This window comes from Ceratotherium simum, chromosome 22 (assembly GCF_057802395.1).
Source record: "Ceratotherium simum simum isolate JZ-2026a chromosome 22, ASM5780239v1, whole genome shotgun sequence".
NCBI lineage: Eukaryota > Metazoa > Chordata > Mammalia > Perissodactyla > Rhinocerotidae > Ceratotherium > Ceratotherium simum.
In genome coordinates this window covers 35,359,754-35,381,583 of record NC_141921.1, presented here as the reverse complement: position 1 = coordinate 35,381,583, position 21,830 = coordinate 35,359,754, and the positions used below count along the sequence as shown (strand labels likewise).

Genomic DNA, 21,830 nt, shown 5'->3' with positions numbered 1-21,830 from the left:
GGCATGGTGGCACCCGTCCCCTGACCCACTCACCCATCAGTGAGGCAGCAGTGTGAGTGGTCCCAAGGGAGAGTGTGAAGCACACATCCTTCCATGCTGGACGCACACTAGCTCAGCCTGACACACCACACCCTCTGACTCCGAACTACTGGACGCTCCTCTCCCTGAGCTGGCCCCGCCCAGCATCCCCGCAGGCGGGCATCTGGCAGCCCCTCCGCAGGGACACACCCGGGGGGGGAGGAGCTGCCGTCTTAGTGGGGCCCAGCTCAGGCAGACGGCGAGCTTGTTTCCTCTCCTCCACAGCCCAGGAACCGACATGGCCCAGGAGCGTCCCGCCTGCACCCTGGAGCCCGAGCAGGTCCAGCAGCTGCTGCTCTCCTCCCAGGAGGCCAAGAAGTCAGCCTACTGCCCCTACAGTCACTTCCCTGTGGGGGCCGCCCTCCTCACTCGGGACGGGAGGATCTTCTCGGGTAAGGGCGGGCGCCAGGGGGCCCCATCCCTGGCAGCCTGGATGGGGAAGTCAGAGGACAAGCGGACAAGTGGGAAGGACACACGGAAGGCACAGGCAGAGAAGAGAGCAGCTCTGTCCCCTCCTCCCTGAGCATCCCCTGTAACGCTGCCACTCGCCCCTGCCCTGCCCACTGGCCCAGACTGCGGGATTGAAGGTGTAAAGGAGCCCCAAAAACTCATCTACTGCTTAAATCTAGGGGCTTTCAATTCTTGGAGGACTGGGAAGCGAGGGTGGGATGAGGAAGGAAGCTGGAGGGGAGGCATCCGCAGTCCTCGTGTGCGGGGAGGAAGAGGGTTAATAGTTTCTGAGCCCTCCTCTGTGTCTGGACCCTCTAAGGCTCCCACAAGTTCTATCAGCAAGTCCTCACCTCCAACCCACTGACCTAGGTGTTATGCCCATTTTTCAATGAAGAAACTGAGGCTCAGAGAGATGACATGACTTGCTGAAGGCCACACGGGGCGCTGGTGGTGGAAGCCAGGGCTGGGGTCCCCAAAACCCTGCTTTTTCCCGTCACCCACCATGCTAAGGGATGGAGAAAGCCCGGAATCCAGGTCAAGTGACTTGTTTGTGGGGTGCGGGCCTTGCAGAGAGTCTTGGAGGAAAGAAGCCAGGCTGGGTTTGGGTGACCAGCAATGAGTGCCAGCCTGGGGAGGGGGGGACAGGAATCCGAGTCAGCACAAATCTGTTCCTAAGCAACTTTTCTTTGGTTTGTTGGTTTTATAAACAAGCTCACTTGGACAAAATTTCACACTTGTTTTTGCTAAGTTAAGGGGCATTCTATTTCAGGACAGTGGGGAACATGCTGTGGAGGTGGCAGGGAAGCCAAGCCCCTCCCCACGCCTCTCATTCCCACCACCACCCCAGAGCAGATGAGAATTGGCACAGAGGGACGGATGGGAGCACCGAGTCCTGCTGCCTAGAACTCCCCCTCTGCTTGGCAGCAGGTAGTTAAAGGAGCAAAGACTCGCATGTGTGCATCGAATTGGTAACCCCCAGCACCCTGGGCCAGGTGTGAGCCACTCGCCCCCACCACCACTCAGCTGTGAGTCCGCTGGGGCCCCCGCCTCCCCTTCTATAGCTCTCCTTGATGTTCATGTTATCTCTTGTCTTTTGAGGTTCTGTCAGTTTCATGAGTCACCCGGGTTTTAAACATCTTTGAGCAGGAGAAGGAACCTTGAGTGAGTCCTAATACATGAAAGGAACGTGCCTAATGTTACCCATCTAAGCCTTAGAACCCCGCAAGGTGGTTATTACATCCCCACTTTGCAGAGAAGGAAAGAGGCTCCAAGAGGTTAACTCGCAAGATCACAGAACTGGGATTCAAACCCAGGGCTCCTCTGACTCCGAAGTCTGCTCCTCTGAGGGGAACAAAGGATCTCTGAGTCTCATGTGGAAGTTCAGGCCTGGCCTGGTGGCTCAGACAGGTATTAAACATTGCAACCCACGCTGCCCCACGGCTCCAGGGCCATGAACATGGAATCAGCTACTGATTCTTCCCAATGCCTCCACATCTCCTCCAGACGGTATACAGGAAGGGGCCCTGCCCATCCTTGCATTGATTCATTCATTCCACAAATATTTGCCGAGCACCAATTATGTGCTAGGTAACGTACCAGGTTCTGGGGATATCACAGCAGAAATGACATAGTCCCTGCCCTTAAGGAGGTCCCCTCCTCTTGCACAGTCCATAGCTCAAAGTGGGATCCTCAGCCAATGATTATAGGAGTGAATGAATGAAGTGAGCAGGAGTGAAGCCTATTTAAATTGCAGAGAAGGACCTGGTGTCCCCAGAGAAAGGGTTGTGCAGTGTGGATTCAGGGAGGCCCTGTGAGATGGGGTGAAGCTCGGGAGTTAGAGGCTCCTGGGTTTGAATACTGGTGCTGCTGTTTATCAGCTATGTGACCCTGGGCAAGACCCTTGACCCTTCTGAGTCTCAGCTTACACGTGAGCAAACGGAGGATCATTACGCCCGCTTTTCAGGATGGCTGTGAACAGAGCAGGTTTGCGTGGCCTGGCGTGGCAGCCAGGGTCCCCCCTGACGCTTGGAGCCTGTGCTGCATCAGTCACTGAAAATGCTGAGTCTCGTGCCTGGTTGTGAGGCTTTATAGGAGCTAATGCCTGTGAAGGGACTGGCACGGTTTCTGGCCCACAGTAAGACGGTCACATATGATGGCTGCTTCTACTTGGACGATGATGATGATGATGACGATGAGGGGGAAGCGGATTGTGGAGGCCTTTTGAAGGCCAAACAGAGACATTGAGATTTGATGAGGTAGGAAGTAGAGAGCCCAGGAACGTTACTAAGAAGAAGAGCAACGTGAAAGTGGTGTTTGAGGACAATTAGTCTGACAGGTACTCAAGGAGCGCTGGGGCAGAGGGAAGAGTGTCAGGGGGACCATGTCTGTCTTGTTCGCTGACCTGTCCCCTGTGCCAGCGCATTTCCTGGCCTGTAATACATCCTCAGTTAAGCTTCGGTGAACGCGTGAATGAGCGGCTTGGACTAGAACAGTAGCAGGTGGAATGAAGAGCAAGGAAAGATCTCAGAGATATTGTGTGGGACAAATGGACCGGGCCTGGGATTGGCAGTATTAGAAATAAAGGAAAGGAATATGGTTCTAGGACTTCCAGTGAGGTAGGCCGGGGGGGTGATGAGGCACGGACCGAGGTGGGAAGCTGAAGGCAGAGCTGGATTACGCTGGGGGCATGATGGGCAGGGACCAACAGCAACATTCATAGACACGATGGATTGAGCACTCACTAAGCACTCGGTATGGAAGATCTCTTGTAATCTCACAGCCACCACATGAGGAGGGACAATGAGGGTCACATGCATTAGTCAGAGCGCGTTCAGTTGTAAATGACAGAAACCAACCAGAACCATAATGGGCAAGGGTAGATCTTGTCTCAGGGACAGCTGGATCCAGGAACTCAAATGTCACCACACCCTTCCTTATCCTTCTGAGCACTGGTTTCTTTCTCTTATCCTGCAAGTGGGCTTTCTCCAGGCATCCGGGAACACAAGTGCAGTGGAGATGGACAAATTCCAGGGAAGGGCTCTGATTGCATGTGCGTGTCCCCGGGCCAATCACTGTTGTCACGATGGGGTAGTGGGATTGGTCCAGCTGATTCACAGATCCCTCCTAGATGGGGGTGTGGGGGTCTGTTACCACAAGAAGGGGTGTGGAGGTGCCAAGCAGACCAAACACATTGCCAAACACACCAAATTTTATAAACGAGATAACTGAGGCTCAGTTTGATCTGATTCCAAGTGCCATGTTCTTTCTGCTGCCCCTTGCTGCAGGGTGGACACGCGGAAGCGGGCAGAGAGAGTCATGCTGAGGAGGGGGAACAAATGGAGGGCCTTCCCCAGAATCCTTGATCTTCTTATTGAGATGGAAGGGAGGGTACATGGCAGAAGGCGGGGCTTGGAGAGCAGGGGAGCTTGACCCGCCAGAGGAAACCGGAAACCGGATAGGGCATCATGGGGTGAATCAGAGACATTAGGAGACAGAGAGGGCACAGGGGAATTTAGACACTGTGAGTTTATAGCTTATAGCGGGGCAGGTCTGCCCAGTTCTGTGACTTTCTCCAGCTGCACAAAGACCTGCCTCATGGAGTTTCCCCCATCAGAGCCAGCTGGTGTTCCGTCCGATTCAAAAGCAAGTCTGGCTGCAGGGACAGCCTTGTTGTCATGATCTCGTAATAATGATCGTTTTCCCTCTATTAACCCCAACCCTGGCCAGGCCCTTGTGCCCCACGCAGATGGGCCACCAGGATGGTAATTCATAACTACAACAGTTACCTTCTGTGATTGCTGTGAGGAGAGCCAGAGAGAGGAGCTGGGTGAGGTGAGGACATGAAGAAAAGCTTTAAGATGGGATAGGAGGGGGACTGGGCAGGGGAAACGGAGTCACTCAGGGCCTCCCACGTGGCAGCGCTCAGCCCGTGTTTGTGGAATGCCGGGTGGGAGATGGGTGGAGGAGAATCATGGAGGACCATTCTTTGCTGGCACCACCCAAGCGATGAGGGAGTTTCTCCTCTTCAGCTTATGCCCTTGGGACAGTGGTCTATCTCTCCCTTTCCTCCTCTCTCTAGAGGGGCTTCGGCACTTTATATGTGCCATTGCCATCTAGGGAAAAAGCCACTTTACTGGATCAGCTGTAATGAATTCTGGGAGGAACAAACCACATAAAAAAGACACTTAAGGACGTCCGGTCTAATCACTGAATCCAGCTCGCTTTGGCTTAAACCTTCAATCTGACTCTTCATCCGTCTTCCCCCAGGTCAGCCCCTGCCCTCCTGATTCCTCCCTGGGCTCCCTTTCTCCTCCACATCACTCTTGGGTGCTTCATATTGCCCCTCTGCACAGCGGTTGACCTACTGCAGGCCCCCCAGCCCCACCCACAGCACTTCCAAGTGAGTCAAAGCAGGCTTCCCAGACCAGCTGCCTCTCCTTACAGCCCTGCCCACCTGCCACACGCCGGGCTCATCCACTGGTCCTCTCCACTGTCACTCAAAAGTGGCTCATTACCAAGATGAGCTTCACTAAGACCCCTGACTCTAGAGCTGAGTTAGAATACATGCATAGGTGAAACTGCGTTGCATTTGCGGTGGGCAGGGGGGCAGGGAGACGGAGAGAGTGTAGTATTTCCTCAAGCACATGGACATGACATTTCTCTAGTCCAGTGATTCTCAAATGTGGTCCCAGACCCACAGCCTCAGCATCTCCTGGGAACTTGTTAGAAATGGGAATTCTTGGACTCCAACCCAGACCTGCTGAAGCAGAAACTCCAGGGGTAGGGCTCAGAAATCTGTTCTAAGAAGCCCTCCAGAAGATTCTGATGCCCACGTGCTTGAATGTGAGAATTACTGCTCTAATCTTAAGATCCCTCCGAAGAGAGAGTGGGTACAGGGTGGGGACCGCGCTCCCCTGCACTGCTCTCTTCTCTGGGTGACTGGGTCCGAATCACCTCTTTGTGAACTTTTTTCCTTGCTGATGTCTTGATGCCATCCAGTCCCAGCACTGCCTTAATTACCAAACCACCTCCAAACATGGCCTTGAAACGCCATAGAGAAACAGGGCAGTCCTTTGTATCTGGCAGGCTAGGATGTGAGTCCTGGGTCCCCACCACCAGCCTCAGCTCTTACTTTATGCAGAATGGGGTTATAATGGTATCTGCCTTACAGAGTTGTTAAAAGGATTAATGACATAATGCACATAAAGTGTTCCATGGAGCGCTTGGCAGATAAAAGCAATTAAAGAAAAGAATAAAAGAAAGCAATTAGTAATAATAGCACTATCATCATAGTATTATTTGGTCGAATCTTATAATTACGGATTCCTCACTTGGCACCATCCCAGCCCGCCTCGTATGTGTTTCGGAGGAAGGGAAAGCAATACCAGGAACAGAGTTGGTTTGCCTAGAGAGGTGACGGCCTGTTTTCCGAGCTTGGGGAAGCAAAACAAAATCGTCTGACCTTTCCGGATTACAGTTCATGGCCAAGGACTTCCTTCCTCTTTTTTTCTTTTGTTTTTTAAGCACACTTGAACATGCGAGATGCCCGAAATACAGTTATTCCTTTGCATCTCAGAGCTCTAGCACTGAAGTGGGAAATTCCACTCATTTGATAATAAGTAACTGAGAGCCTCACTGCCTCACTGGTCCAGGCCCTGGGCATACAGCAATGTACAACACAGACAAAGTGCCTGCCTTCAGGAAGTTTACACTATAATGGGGGACTTAGATAATAAAGACATATATTTCAGAAAACTAAGTACTATGAAGAAAATTAAAGCAGGATAAATGGATTGAGAGAGAGGCGGTGAGAGAAGGAAGCAATTTTAGATAGGGCAATCACAGAAGGCTTCTCTGAGTAGGTGACATTTGAGCAGAGACCTGAGTAGAGCCAGCCATGTGCATATAAAAACAAGAGAATTCCAGGCAGTGGGAACAGCCAGTGCAAAGGCCCTGTGGCAGGAGCATACTAGGCACCCTTGGGAACAGCTGCAAGGCCAATGGGCCTGGAGAGCAAATGGAGATGAGGTCCAAGAGGTATCAGGTTCACACCATATTACATAGGGCCATGTAGTCCTGGAAAGGATTTCAAAGTACCTGAAGGACAGAAGAAGGCCACTGTCACACCTTGTCTAGCAGGTGCAGAAGCTCAGTCACACAGGCCTACCGCCGCCAAAGCCCTGACTTCCATGCAATCAAGAAGAGCACTTAGCAGCTGCTGAATGCTTGCTCTGTGCAGGCTTGGTGCTAATTGCTTTCCATGCATGATCTCAACTCATTCTCACTAGGGGCCTCTGAGGAAGGCACTGCCACTGACATCTCACAAATCAGGACACTGAGCCTTGAGGAGGTTCAGTCCCTTTCCCAAACTCTCAGAGCCAGCAGGACAAAGGGTCTCAGGGCAGAACAGCACCAGGGGCTCTTTCTACAAAGCTCTGTCTGACAGTGGGGTATGTGAGTGCGCTCCCTTCTGAAACATTCTATCTCTCTTGTTAACTTACCCATTGAAATTTTACCCACAGTAAAGGAAGATTTCTCCACGTGAGGCCATGCTGAACTTCAAACGCAGATGCAGGCAATCGTCCTGAGAGACTGGGCCTTCTGCAATTTGCCAATTTGCTTTAATAGCTCCTCAGCAAAACCCAAGATTTATAGGAATCACATTTAATAGGGAAAGTGTCCCTGAATCAGGGACGAGGCAGGGCTGGGAGGATTGCTAGATGGAAAGTGGGAAGCAAGGCTGGCAGGGATCCTAATCTGGGAGAGGCAATAAATCAATTTCACCTCCATAAAAAAAGTAAAAATCTGGGCGAGGCAGATGTCAAATGCAGCGAGGTCAAAGGTCAGCAAAGGTGGGAGAGGCAGGTGTGGCTGCGCTGGCAGGGATGCGTTTAAAGGAAGTCATTTCAGAGGAGCATCAGGAACCTAGCTGGGGAGCCTAGGTGGGGAGCAAGAGAGATGTATTCATTTATTCATTTAACTTTTCATTGACCCAGCAGAGAGGCTGAGCAATAAGGGGCCAGTTATTCCAGCTACTGTAACTCACACGTGGATATGAACAAATGCTCAGCCAAAGTGGGTGGTCAATAAATGTTAACCACACTTCCAGGGTTGCAACTCGCTGATCGCTCGCTGTCCTATATCCCAACCATGTTAACTGATTTCCGCACGGTTGCAAGCGATAGAAACGCACATGAACCATTTTAGACAAAAGGAGAGTGAATTGGACGAGCTGGGGTGTGGCCAGGCCTCAGGGACAACTGGCACCAGGCCAGACTTTTCTGGCCATCTCTCAACTCATCTCCCATCTGTTCTTCTGAACGTCCGTTTCATTGTCTCCTAATGGTCTCCTCCATAATGAGCGGAAACCAGCCCATCAGCAGAGCCCAGGTCCGCATCTTCGTCTCAGAGATGAGCTGAAGTTCCTGCACAGAGAAGAACTCTGATTGGCCCAGTGTGGGTCAGGTGCTCAACTCTGATTGGCCCAGTGTGGGTCAGGTGCTCATCCTTAGACCAATAACAAGGTCGTGTGAGAAAAGGTGGCCGGTCCCATTTGAACTACATGCTGAGGAGTGAGGGGAGGCTCAGTCCCCAGAAAAAAGGAGGAAAAAGTGCTCAATTATCAAAACAATAAATGCTCAGTATAGTCTGCTCTTTGGTACCCTCAATACACACCCGCCCTTCTTCCCAAAAGTAGAATTCCAAACCTGTCCCCACCTAACACCACACGGCCTGTTAGTCAACACACTCCCTCACCGCAGCAGTGACTTGCAGCGAAGGCGCCCAGCCCCGGGGGAGGCTGTCTAGTGACATCCATTCCTCTCCATCCGTGGGACATGAACGTCTGTGATCCTGAGAACCACGGTAACGGTCAATGGGTTAAATGATTCATTTAACCCCTCCTCCTCACATGTCGATGAAGTGTGAAGGGGCAGAAAAATACGTGAGAAAAATGTATGAGGAGAGAATGACCAAACAATTTCCAAATTTGGTAAATACAGGAGGAACAAAATACTGCATAATCACAGTGAAAGCTCAGATGTAGAAAAAGAGAGTGGGATAGGTAAGGAACGGACTGAGTCGGTGAAACAAATACAAATGCAGTGACTCGAACGAGATGGCTGCTTGCTTCTCTCATCTAACGGACCAGGGGAGGGCTGGAGTCCGGGCTTACGGACTGTTCTGCTCTGCAAGGTTGTTCAGGAGATCAGATTCCTTCTGTCTTGATGTCTTGTCATCCCTAGAGTCCTCATCCACATGTTCAAAACTGGCACACATCCATGTTCCAGCCCCTGGGAAAGGGAATGATGAAGTGAGGGGCAAGCAATGTTCCCATAAAAATGTCATCTAGAAGTTGCACCCCTCACTTCCATTCACATCCCGTTGGCTAAAACTACAGGACTACACGCTTCCAGGGAGGCTGGGAAATGTAGTCTCCAGCCGGGTAGCCATGTGCCCAGCTAAACTCCAGTGGATCCTATTGGGAGAGTGAACACTGGGAACAGTCTTTGCCACAGGCCCTCCTGTGGCCTGTAAATATCCGTGCACGTTCTTCTTCCCACACGTAGGCCCCACTCCCCCCCCCCCCCCCCCCCCCCGAGAAGGCAACCCCAAGTCACTGCTCCAGCTCTAAGAGCAGGATCTCACGGTAGCACACAGTCCTCTTCCTTGGGTCCAGATGTGGCCCTGCTGGTCTAGTGGCCCGAAAACTAAAAAATAATCATCCACCCGCCACTTCACACCCACTCCTGCAACATACAACTCGGAGTTGGAAAGGGTAATAGTCATCAAATCCCCCATTAGGAAAAGGGAAGAACAGGGAACACACCGCGGCCACCACCAAGCAGTTATCACACGTGCCGGACTCAAAGTGTGAAGACTCCCTGCTCTGGGGTACACTCTGCCTCCCTTTTCTGCTCTGGGGTAACCCCCTTGTCCACTGTCCGCTGGTGCTCCTGGCTTGGCCCTCTGGGAGCTTCTTCCTTGACCGTTATCATCCTCAGCCGCACATCTGCGTGGGTGTTGGAGAGAACGCCCTCCTTAGGGCACACGGCTCTCTCAGCTCACTTCTGATGATGGAGTGGTGGGGGCCCAGAGGTTTCTTTAGGGACTGAACAATCACAGGCTTTTGTGGGCCAGACTTTTGGCTTCTTTGGCTATCCAAAATATCAAAAACTTAGAAACCTTCTGGTCTCTTTGCTTCCAATCACTTTCATACAGGAGTACCACACCCAAAGATCCTTTCTGGACGTAGTTGACAACCCTGCCAACTCTCCTTTTTCACTAACTGGCTTCCCCGCCCAGCCCAGCCCTGCTGCCTCATTTTAATGGTGGCTACATTGAGCCATCAGAAACAAAAGGCTGGGTGGGAAGATGACACTCTTATTCAGATCTTTGCCACAGAGTTGATTCCCATTGCCAGGTAGAAAAATCCTAATGGTAGGTAATATAGTCTGCCTTCCAGATTATCGCAGGGTAAAGCTTTACGAAATAATCTGCCAGAGTAGCAAGGGCCATCGGCTTTCCACCCTGCCATATCTGTATCTTCTTTCCTGTTGCCCAACTACTAGGCCAAGGCCATATATTTTAGATTTCTTTGTTAAACCTGCATCTCACTTTCAGCATAAATTTCTGTATTAGTTAGATATAGGTTAAGCTACTATAACAAAAATCCCCAAATACAGTGACTCGAACAGGAGAGAATTCTCTTATTCTCTCACATAACAATTCAGACTAAGCAGTTGGTCCAGGGCAAAAGGCAGCTCAACTCTGCTCCATGAGTTGACCAGGATCCCAAGTTTCTTCTATCTTGTTGCTTCTCCATCCCTATGACCAGAAAGCACATGGTCAAAGGTGTCACCCCATCCCAGCCTGTGGAGGGGACAAGAAAGGAAGTAGAGGTCAAGCAATCTCTTTACAAAAAATGTGATCCAGAAATTTCCCGCATCTCTTTGGACCATATGTTGGCCAAACTTAACCACATGGTCACACTGTGCAGCAAGGGAGTCTGGGAAATATAGTCTCCGGCTGAGTGGCCATGTGATCCGCCATATTGGAATGAGGGTCACTTGTATTACTTAAAGGAAGAAGGAGAAAATGAATACTGGGGAACAATTAATATCTCTGCCTCAGGGAGAAAGGCAAGCTGCGAAGAGTGACATCGATCGTATAGGACAACCTGATGGCCAGTGGAAGGCCCAGCAACCACAGCCATTTGTTCACAGCCTCCCCTCCCCGCAAATGGGGAGTTTCTTAGTCAACCAATTTGGCTGTGCCAATGTTTTGTCTCCCGGGAGCAGGCCTTGCACACTGTCCCCCAGGGACACCCCTGAGAGGGACATGGGAGGATGCCCTTGTTGTGAGCTGTGCCACCTAAGAAGCCTACCTCCCAAGCCTTAAGGCTTGTGCAATCACAGACATCTTTTGCAAAGCTTGCACATTTTTCTTTTGTTAGTTTGTTGGCTTTGATAGTTTGTTTTGAACAATAATTTCCATAGAACCCTGGTTGAACTCTGATAGCTGGTAACCAGCACCAAAAGTTTTGCCCAGGCCCAATCTTTGAATCAGGAGGCCCCCCCAACCCACCCTCTGGCTTCTGTCTCTTAGATTCAGTGCTGGGGGCTCTGCTCACCTTCTTAAGCCTCAGCATCTCCCTTGGCCTTGACCTCCCCTGGGGAGATGAGGCTGCGTTCATCTGCCGTGTTACGCTGCCCCTGCTCCCAGGCTGTGCTTCAAGATGGCGGCATTGGGCAAGTGATGAGAGAAGGCAGTTCTTGGGAAGGGCCAGGGCACCAGTGGGTCACAGAGTCTCCCAATGCTCTGAGTCAAATTGCCTTCTCCTTCTCCCCACCTTGTTCAGGGCAACAGGTCCCTCCCTGCACTGGAATGGCGCAAGCCTCTTACTCAACACATGCAACAGGAAGTTGTTCTATTCACTAGGCTATCCTCTCCTAGGGTGCAACATAGAAAACGCCTGCTACCCGCTGGGCATCTGTGCTGAACGGAACGCTATCCAGAAGGCCGTCTCCGAAGGGTACAAAGACTTCAAGGCAATTGCCATCGCCAGGTGAGTGGGAAAGGCAGGTCGCAGCAATATCCATTCTTCTGTTCAGCCAACATCAACCACACACCTATTATTCACCCATTCATTCATCTAACGTATGTTTATTCTGCACTTCCTACGTGCCAGGCACTGTACAGGACTCTGGGCTGAGTGCTGAGGATAAGGAAAAAAACAAGAAATAGACTCTGCCCTTGGTGAGCCTACAGAGCAGGTAGATAACCAAGGCAACTTTAAGACAAGGGCGGGTGTGTTCTTGTTCTAATAACAGCACAAAGTACAACGGAATCCTTACGAGATACTAAGAAAGGCAGCATAGAAACCTAAAGCTGGAAGGACCTAAAAATCACCTGGTACAGACTCCCTGGCCTCTGTTTTACAGCTGAAGAAACTGAGGCCCAGAGAGGCTGAGCAACATTCGTGGGAGTTAGTGGCAGAGCCGGGACAAAATCAGATCTCTAGAATCTCACTCCAGGCTCATTCCACTGTACCATGCTGTGCCAGGAAATCAAACACTCTTCCCTCTCTCATCAAACTGATGCTGGGACCCTTCTGTAGGCGAGCTGACTCCTGCACTCAGTGTCAGTCACCTCTAGTGCCAAGAACTAGAATACAAAGACGAGCTGGGGGGTGACAGCCAGGTAAACCCAGGTTATGGTTCAAACTCATGCCATCCCACCCAGGTTCTGGCTGAACGAGAACACTAAACAACACTCTCTCCATGCCCCAAACGTCACCATCCAAGTTCTCACGTGGGTACCCTCAAAGGGAGCTCCTTGAGGTCTCGTTGGCTCTGGACCCAGACTCAATGGCTTCAGGATTCGAGCATGTGAATGGACTCTTTCACTAATTCGGACCCCATCACACCTCTTATTTAATGGTGCATTGCTCTTGTGTGTACCTTTGCATTGTCTGAGAGTTTTCTTAGCAAGTTAATGGTGCAGGGAAAATGACATGGGAAATGTTTAACCCACCCAGGAAGAGATGGCATGACTGACCAAATCTTGGTCTGTCAGCACATCTGAGCGCGTGGGTCAGGTCCTAGGAGTGAGTTATCTCTTTGCTGTAGTCGAGCTGCAGGACCTTTATGGCAGAAATGCAAGCAGCAGAGGCCGATGGGGCTGGATGACAGAAATGAGCCCCCATTTCTTTTACAAGATCCTAAATTTTGCCTCGATCTGGCCCCGAGGTGGACCAGCCTATTGAAGGTTTTGTCCTGAGTAATTGGAGCCAAGGGTTCGCTTATGGAGAAGGGCCCCAGCTTCTGAGAGCCCTCCCTGTGACCGAGGTCTGTCCTGGCTTCCCTTCAGCTGTAGGAGAAATAAACGAGGCCGTGCTGGGAACATTTTGTGCAGATGAGCAAAGATCGGGATGTGAATTACACTTTACAAGAAAAAGGAGGGGAGGAATAACTCAATCTCAAAGCTGATCCAAGAAAATAATGATATTCTGGGGAAAAACAGGCCAAAGTCAACAAAAGAATAATGCGCGGTAGCCTTGTTCTGTTTAGAATGTTCCAAATGAAAGGCTTTTTCTCTTGGTCATTATCTACTTTTAAACATGACGGGGTATTGCTAACGATGATTAGCAAATGTCCTTATTTACACAAAACCTGCATTTTTCCAGCATTCAATTGCTCTCCTCCGGGTATTCAGCCTGCACCGGCATCCCCGAGCCAGAAATGCAGTCATTATTGCTCTAATGATTTGTTAAATTGAGAGCGTGGGTTTAGAGGATGGAAGGGAGTGCGGTCTCCCTTGTTAACACTGATGGGTGTGAACAGTCTAAGAGAGCCCCTTCGAGATCTGTAAGGAGACTGCAGAGCCCAGGACGGGATTTTGCTAACCGGAAGATTAGCTTGTCCTGCTGGGGTCCCAGCTGGTGGAGTCTGATAAGCATGGCCTCAGTGTGTGACCAAGGTCATGACGCACAAGCCACAGGAAGCTATCAATCCCCAGCAGAAGGTGGGAGAGTAAAGGGCGGGGGTGAGGGAGAAAGAGAGAAGCATGGAGGGAATGTCCTGATGCTCCCAGCATGGTCTGGGATGCATCTCCTTCCAAGCGTTTAACTCTTACTTGTGGCAGCAATGTTGAGTAACGGCTAAGAGCCCTGGCTCCGGGGTTGGTGAGGCCTCGTTTCAAATCCTGCTCCTCTGTGGGCCCCCACTATGCTCTACTATGGAGCATGTCGCTGCAACTCTCTGAGCCTGGCTTTTCATCTGTAAAGTGGAGGAGAGTAACGCTTACCCATGGAGCTGTGGCGAGGACTCAGGAAATGATTTCTGTAACGCTCCTGGCACAGAGTACGCAATAATTAAAACTCTTGTTTTAAAGTTATCATTATTACTTCTGTAAGCTGCAAAACTACCAAAGGCAGAGTCCTGTGTTCAGATCCCCTTCTGCCATTTACCAGCTCTGTGACCTTGGGCAGGTCACGTCACCTTTTCTGATCTCTAACATGTGGATAACAAAAATACCTACATTCCCCTGCCTTATAGGGTTGTTAGGAGATGAAATGAGTTAACGCACATAAGGTCCTTAGCACAGTGCCTGGCACAGAGAAGTGCAATGTAAGTGTAAGCCTTTATTATTATGGGGCTGCCTCCCGGTTCTCAGAGCTATGCTGCCTGGATGCCCCATCTTGTAACTTTTGGTGGTTGAACCCTAGGCCAAATCCAACTTCCCAGGGGAGTGCATGTTCACTACCCCCCACCCCCAAACTTGAAAACCCTAATGCAGCAGTTCATCTTGTCCAAGGAGCCATCCATTGGGTAGTTAGCCATGAATGTCAAATGACTGGGAAAGGAAGTGGTGAGCTTGGCAGGGGCCAGATCATACAAGGCCTTACAGCCCAAGGAAGGGAGGCTGAATTTCACTCAGAGCACCTCTCCCATGGTCCTAACCACAATCTGCCTGTGTTATGGCATTTACAGGCAGATTTTATCTCCCCTTCCAGACCGTAAGGTCCCTGAAAGCAGGGATTCCCTGCTTGGTCTTTGTTGCTCCTTCCCCACGCCTGCCTAGCACAGAGCAGGCTCTCAGTCAATATGCGTGGAACGAAGTAAAAAATAACTCAGAGTCCAACTCCACAGAGCTAATGAGAGGCTCTGGCTGTAACATCTGTCACCTGGTCATCACAAGAGTTAATTTGGCTCAGTGGACATCCTGGGCAGGGGTCCCCACCTTCTCATGTTCCCGTGGGTTTTTGTTCTGAAGCTGAGAGTGTGCTCAGAGAGGACCCCACCTTTCCATGGAGCAGAACCATTCTTTGACTGGACCCCCACATACAAAAGGGAGTTATGAGGATTAAATAAAATAGCCCCCCCTCACTCTGTCTCCCCTCAGCTCCTTTAGTCAATTCATAGCATCTGTCTATACCTCCACTTCATACGTGGTTGGTTCGTTGGTTGGTTGTCTGGCTCCCCTCACCAGCCGAAAACTCCTGCATGCAATGAATTTCATCTGTTTGTTCATTGCTGTATCCCCAGCACCCACAGTGCTGGGCATATAGTAGATGCTCAATAAATATTTGTTAATTAAAATGAGATCATGCATGTAAAGTGCTTTGCAGGATGCCTGGCACATTCTACGCACATATTAAACAATGTGATAATTATTATTAATATTAATAAGATAAATGAATTATAAAATAGTACCGAGAACAAGCAGTATATAATAAAACTGTATATGATAAGGTACAAAAATTTTGACAGAGCTTACCTATGTAAAGGGATAAGTGCCCAGTAGTTAGTATAGGCAATAACAATATGTCTACAGCATTCTAAAATTTACAAAGCCCTTCGTACACCTTATCTCATTTTATCTTCTAGCATTCCTACAAAGTAGATGACATGATTCTCCACATTTTATAGGCAAAAAAATGAGCTTTGCGTGACTTAATATGACTTGGTCAAAGTCACACATAGTTAGCAAGAGGAGGAACTGAACAAGAACCAAAATTTAAATGCTGTATTTTTCCAGAGATACTACAGAGCTGTGGGTCTAGGAAAGTAAGGATGATGGAGGCTGCTGGCTTAACCTCTGGTGCTCCAGCAGGCTTGGAGGTTCCTACAGTTAAATCCACTTTCTTTTTCTTTTTTTTTTTATTTGTGAGGAAGATCAGCCCTGAGCTAAGATCTGCTAATCCTCCTCTTTTTTTGCTGGGGAAGACTGGCCCTGGGCTACATCCGTGCCCATTCTCCTCTACTTTATATGGGACGCCGCCACAGCATGGCTTGACAAGGGGTGCATCAGTGCGCGCCCGGGATCTGAACCAGCGAACCCCGGGCCACTACAGCGGAGCGCGCGCGCTTAACTGCTTAGCGCCACCGGGCCGGCCCCTAAATCCACTTTCTTTAAGCACCGTCCTTCCCGCTGCTCAGAGCTGGAGGCCTGCCTAGAGGTGCCTGAATTCTCAGAAACAACCTCTCAGCTGTAAGCTTCTCTTCTCCAGGCTTTCTCAGATGCAAGGAGCCCAGTTTTCTCTTTGATTCACATGTACCTTATTCTTCATGCCTCAAGGCCTTTGCACATACTATTTCCCTTTCCTGCAACACAGAAAAACCTGGGGCTTCAGAATAGCACCTCTGCTACTTCATCTCACTGAACCTGTTTCCTCACAGGTAAAATGATCATTCTGATACTCAGGTTGTGCTGAGAATTAAATGAAATAATATATATCGAGTGCCTGGTACAGAGCTTGGAGCATAATAGTTGCTCACCAATGGTGACTTATAAACTCTACACTTCCTCCAAAGACGGGGCCACATGCCACCTGCTCCATAAACATTCTCTCTCACTCTGTGGGCAGGGATCGTCTCCCTCTTACCGTGCCTCCTTATTGCATTGTGTTTAAAATGATAACATCTAGTTTTCTATGTTGCCCACTGGGCTGAGCAATCTCTTGAAGGCCAGACACAAATTCTCCTTAACCTTTGTGTCCCTGGGGTGTGGGTGACAGTAAGTGGTCACTACCGTTTATGGAACACGCTAATGAAAACAGCATTCCTGCCCATGGCCTTCCCTCTTGGAAATGTGGAGAGCTGCCACGTGCTTCTCCTGAGCCTCTAGGACACAGCGCGTCTGTGACTCAGGAACTGCCCGATGGGGTTTGACATCAGCTGGAGCGGGGCATGACTCGGGGCCTGAATCCTAGCAATTGTCCTCATGCCTCAGGAGAGACTGATCCATGTTTGATTCTCTACTTCCCCAGTGACTTGCAAGATGATTTTATCTCACCGTGTGGGGCCTGCAGACAAGTGATGAGAGAGGTAAGCAGCGTCTCTTTCTTTCTGGAATGTAAATGGATGCCTCCCTGCTTTCCCAGGCTATGGGAGCACAGCCAGGCTGCCAACCAGGAGCCACAGCTACTGTTCTAATTGCTACAGTGGCCGACCTCTAAAGCCTTCCCAAGCTTGCCTGAATCACCGGAAATTATTCTTCCATTCAACAAATACTTACTGAGTGTCTGCTCTGTGTGCTAGACACCGAGCTAGCTCTGCGAGACACAGTGAAAAGACAGGTCAGGCCCTGCCCTCACAGAGCTTATAGTCTAGTGCAGGAGACTGACAATAAGCCAGGAACAAAATAAGTAAGCAGTAGAGTTTCTGAGAGTGATGAGGGCTACTGAAAAAGAAAGCAGAAAAAGGAGTCAAGAGTGACAGAAGGGGCAGTGAGTGATACGCTAGATCAGGGTCAGAGGTCAGCAAACTGGCTTCAGCCTGCTGCTTCTCGTTGTCCACTTAAAAAGCAAATTTGCCTGTTATTTTATCTCAAAATGAATTTATTTGGGAATAGTCAAAAGAATTGCAATTCGGGATGTGCATGGTATAGCAAACCATAGGCAACTCCAGCAAATAAGGGAGCTGCCTCTGTAGAGCAAAAGGGGGAGTAGGGAGGGGCTGTTCTAAAGGAAAGTCCATTGGGGGAAAGTAACAGTTCAGGACGGCAGCGGCTCCTCATTGGCTGAGCTGCGGCGTTTCTCATTGGCTGGGCTGTTGCCGGGTGGGGAGAGAAATTTTCCTTCAGTAGTAAAGTAGTTTTACTTCCCGACCGAGATGCAAGGGTCCACCTCTTCCTGTTTGGTGTAATTGAAGATGTATGATAGCCCGTGAAAGCACCCCCCCTACAGGCCTTCCTGACTCCAATTTAGTTCAGGTTTCTTTTATTAATTTCCATATTGTAAATAAAGTTTTATTGGCACACAGCCACATCCGTTTGTTCACATTTTGCCTGTGGCTGCTTTGGCCCTACAACAGCAGACCATGTGGCCCACAAGGCCTAAAATATTTGCTATCTGGCCCTTTACAGAACAAAGTTTGCCAACCCCTACTTTAGACAGCTAGGAAGGCCTTTATTTGAAGATGACGTTTGAGTAGAGATATAAATAATGAGAAAAATGAGGCAGACAAAGGTCTAGAGAGGATTTCCCCGCAGAGGAACCAGAAAGTTTAGTGCCCATACACTTGGTGGGTTTGATAAGTCGCAGAAGGCCAGAGAGGCTCGAACGTGGTGAGTGAGGGGGAAAAGCAACAGGACATGAAGTCAGGGAGGTGGGCAGGGACCCCATCACACATGGCCTTGTAGGCCATGGGATGGAAGGTATATTTTATTCTAAGAATAAAGGGAACTGGGGGCCGGCCCAGTGGTGCGGCGGTTAAGTGCGTGTGCTCCGCTGCGGCGGCCCGGGGTTCGCAGGTTCGGATCTGGGCGTGCACCAGCGCACCGCTTGTCAGGCCATGCTGTGGCGGCGTCCTGTATAAAGTGGAGGAAGATGGGCACAGATGTTAGCCCAGCGCCAGTCTTCCTCAGCAAAAAAGAGGAGGATTGGCATCTGATGTTAGCTCAGGGCTGATCTTTCTCACAAAAAAAAAAAAAAAAGAATGAAGGGAACTGAATTGTACTCTTCAAAATGGTTTAAATGACAAATCTGTGTATTTTACCACATAAAAAAAAGTTGGGAAAAGAAGAATAAAGAGAAGCCATTGGATGTTTTTAAGAAGCAACTTCAGTGATCTGATGTTCTTTTAACAAAAATCATCTTGTTGGAAAGCCCGAATTTTTCCACTCTAAAAACAGAAGGGTGGATTCCATCATGAGTTCTTAATCTGGGCTTAGTGGAACTTTTTGATGTGTGTGTACATTTGGGACAGGGTCATGTCAGTAGCTTTCGTGGACTCTGAGAGAGGTCTCTGTCCTCCCGCGTCCCAAAATTTAAAGCCACCAGCTTGGAGAATCCCACAGGTCCTTGAGATGTGATGTGACATCATTAGCCCCTCTAAATAGAGCATCTCGTTTAATCCTCACCCCGAGCCTATAAGGGAAGTGTATGTCATTATCCCCATTTCTCGGAGAAGTGAAATGACCTGCAGAAGCCACATAGCCAGTCGATGATGAGCTGGCATTCATGGCCAGTTCAGGCTGACTGCAAAGGCCACACTCCTCACGGCTGCCTCCCTGCTGTTATGGTTCTGTAAATGGGACAAATTATTTTCAGCCATGGAGGAGACATAATGATGCTTTGCAGAATAGGAGCTGCTTGCTCCATGGGGGCCTCCGCTTTCGGAACTGTTTCAATTTGGGAGGAGAGGGGGCTGTATCAATTTTGCTTTTGTGCCTTGGGGTTTCAAAGCATCCGTCAACCATGCAAACATCTCCATCTTCCTTCTGCTTCCTGCCGGGACTGCAAACCAGACACAGTTAGCAAAACTCATTTCCCAAATCAAATGAAAAATGCCACCATGAAGGCACTGAATTCACAATATGGACTTCACATCACTTCAGAGGGGCAGACATGGCTGCCCAGCTCCAGGGCATGTCTAAGGCCATAAGGAAACCACATCAGGACACCACCTCCCTGGCTCCCGAGGTCCAATTGCTCATTGCTGTTTTCTCCAAAGTTAGATGTTGGCAAACGAGAGAAGTCAAGTGAAAAAGTTGAAGGAAAGAGGCAAAACGGAAAAAAAAAAAAAAGCAAATAATAAGAAATGAGGTTTGGGGGCCACGGAGGTGGCGCGTAAACTCGCCTCGACACAACTTCATACCCTCAGGCAGAGCCGGCCAAGCCAAAAAATCTCCTTCCTTAAAACAGTAGTTTTAAAAAAGCGAGAAGACGGATTGTGCCTGGTAATAACTTGGTGATTCAGGTCGAAGCGTGGAAGGACAGCAGGCTGCAGACCTGAGCAGTCACTGGCAACCAAACGGTCACTAAGAATGGCCTCCGTTAAGTGAGTACCGACTATTACTGCTGGACCGGTGCTTTCTGCCCTGCCCATCATCTCTAACTTGCACCACACCTGCCGGATAGAGCCTGGATCTGTTGAGTCCAACTCCAGGACTCCTTTCATTACACAACAGCTGACAACTCTCCACCTAGCTTCTTGCCAGTACATTCTTCTGTCTCGAAAACCATTTCACAGATCAAGACACTGAGCCCCAAAGAGTTTAATCATTTGCCCAAGATCCTGCAGCAAGTGGTAGCTCCTGACAGTGTAAGAGAAAGATGGGGAGACAGATTTGGGCTAAAATCTCTGCTTTGCTGACTACCCTTCTAAGCCTCAGTTTTCTCATCAGTAAAATGGGGATCAAAATAGCCCCTGCCTCGAAGGGTAGACAATGAAATCACGCGTGTGCAGTATCCGGTGTGTGATGAGGCAGGCGTGCAACTTCTGGTTGTGAGAAGTAAACGCAATGCTGCAAGGAGAGCGAACATTAGTTGTTTTTTTGTCATGGGAGGAGTCTGGCCCCAGGAGTTGGATATTGTTCTTATAAAGCCCTAGGTGAGTCCTTAATCACAGAATGGAGCGTTTACTGCCCATTAACAATATGCCAAGCACTCTGCTAAATGCTTAACGTGCATTCTTTCATTGGCTCCTCCCTCAAGCTCTATGAGCCAGGTGTGATTATTGTCATCCCCGTTTAACAGATGAGGAAACGGAGGCACCGAGAGGAACATTAGACAGTAAGAGGGAGAGCCAGACTCAAACCCAGGTCAGTCCTAACCCCTCGGCCACACTGCCTCCCTCACGCTGCCTTTGCCTCTTTTCTAGTTTGGCACCAATTGGGATGTCTACATGACCAAGCTGGATGGCACGTATGTTGTCAAGACAGTCCAGGAGCTGCTGCCTGACTCCTTCGGTCCTGATGACCTGCAGAAGATCCAGTGAAGGTCGGAGAACATCCGCCACCTGGGAGATCCTGGCTTCCCAACCTGTGCTTAAGGGGACAGCCACCTGGAGCACTTCATGAAGATGGTCTCACTGACCTGGGGACATCTGTCAAATGGGCCCCAACCCTACAGGGGCTGAGCAGAGATGACTTTTCCAAATTACACTCAGGCACCACGGTCTTCCTCTGAAGTGATAAAGGGTTTCCCTCTGGCCTCCCCACCCTCCTTGTAACCCACTTTGTCCTTCCCAGGAAAAGAGCACCCCACCCTCTCCTTTCCTTCCTGCGAGCCCTCAAAATTCCAGCCAAGTCTGGACTGCCTCCCCATCAGCCGTCCCAAGGTTCTCTCCTGTTCTGAGTGACTTTTCTAATTATAATAGTCACAGAACATCCTGATTCGGGACAGTGTGTCTTGCTCTGTGTCTCTATCACTGCTCGCAGCTCTTAGGAGGGACAGGGTGATTTGTCTTTGTAGAAAGACTTGGACACTTTCTGCTGGGGGAGGAAATGGGCATTTTGGAACTGTGTCACCTTTGGGGTAGAAAGCTGAGTCTTTAGGCGTCCTGCCCCTGTGTTCTCCAGATGGGAGGCGCTGCGGGGCTGGGCCTAACTGCCAATCGCCATTTCTAGAGTCTCTTTTAGGCTCAGTACAGATCTGAGCACTGGACGCTGTCCACCCCCATGGCTGTGTCTGAGAGACTCCAAAGTATAAAGAGGGGGCATGAATTTGTCTAGACAGCGTAACAAATGTTTCTTTGAGGACCTACTGTGTGCCAAGTACTTTCACATGGATTATTTTTTATTTAAAGTGCTCAACAACTTGTGAAGTGCCTTACAGATAAAGGCACTGGGCTTCAAAGAGGTTGAGTGACTTGCTCTAGGACTACAGCAAAGCTCAGACCAGAAACCAGGTCTTGTAACTCCCAGTATGCTCTAGAAACAGTGCACGTTCTTAGCCATGCACTGTGCTAAGGTGTTTTTTTTTTTTTTTTAATTTTTTCCCCCCCAAAGCCCCAGTAGTTAGTTGTATGTCATAGCTGCACATCCTTCTAGTTGCTGTATGTGGGACGTGGCCTCAG

At 49.7% G+C, this 21,830-nt stretch overlaps 1 protein-coding gene across 1 annotated transcript; it reads left to right on the top strand.

The window, feature by feature from the left end:
• The first annotated feature begins 271 nt into the window (after nucleotides 1–271).
• On the top strand, nucleotides 272–21,381 carry CDA (cytidine deaminase). Its single transcript, XM_014783940.2, has 4 exons — nucleotides 272–470; nucleotides 11,482–11,593; nucleotides 16,799–16,856; nucleotides 20,634–21,381. The coding sequence occupies exons 1-4, from the start codon at nucleotides 317–319 to the stop codon at nucleotides 20,748–20,750; spliced, it is 441 nt and encodes a 146-aa protein (XP_014639426.1). The 5' UTR covers nucleotides 272–316; the 3' UTR covers nucleotides 20,751–21,381.
• The last annotated feature ends 449 nt before the right edge of the window (nucleotides 21,382–21,830 follow it).

What these genes read in the sequence shown, in the direction of transcription:
- CDA (XM_014783940.2), top strand. Translation starts at nt 317, where the DNA reads ATGGCCCAGGAGCGTCCCGCCTGCACCCTGGAGCCCGAGCAGGTCCAG. An exon ending in AAGGCAATTGCCATCGCCAG is followed by an intron (nt 11,594 to 16,798) that starts GTGAGTGGGAAA and finishes CTACTTCCCCAG; the next exon opens with TGACTTGCAAGATGATTTTA. An exon ending in GCAGACAAGTGATGAGAGAG is followed by an intron (nt 16,857 to 20,633) that starts GTAAGCAGCGTC and finishes CCTCTTTTCTAG; the next exon opens with TTTGGCACCAATTGGGATGT.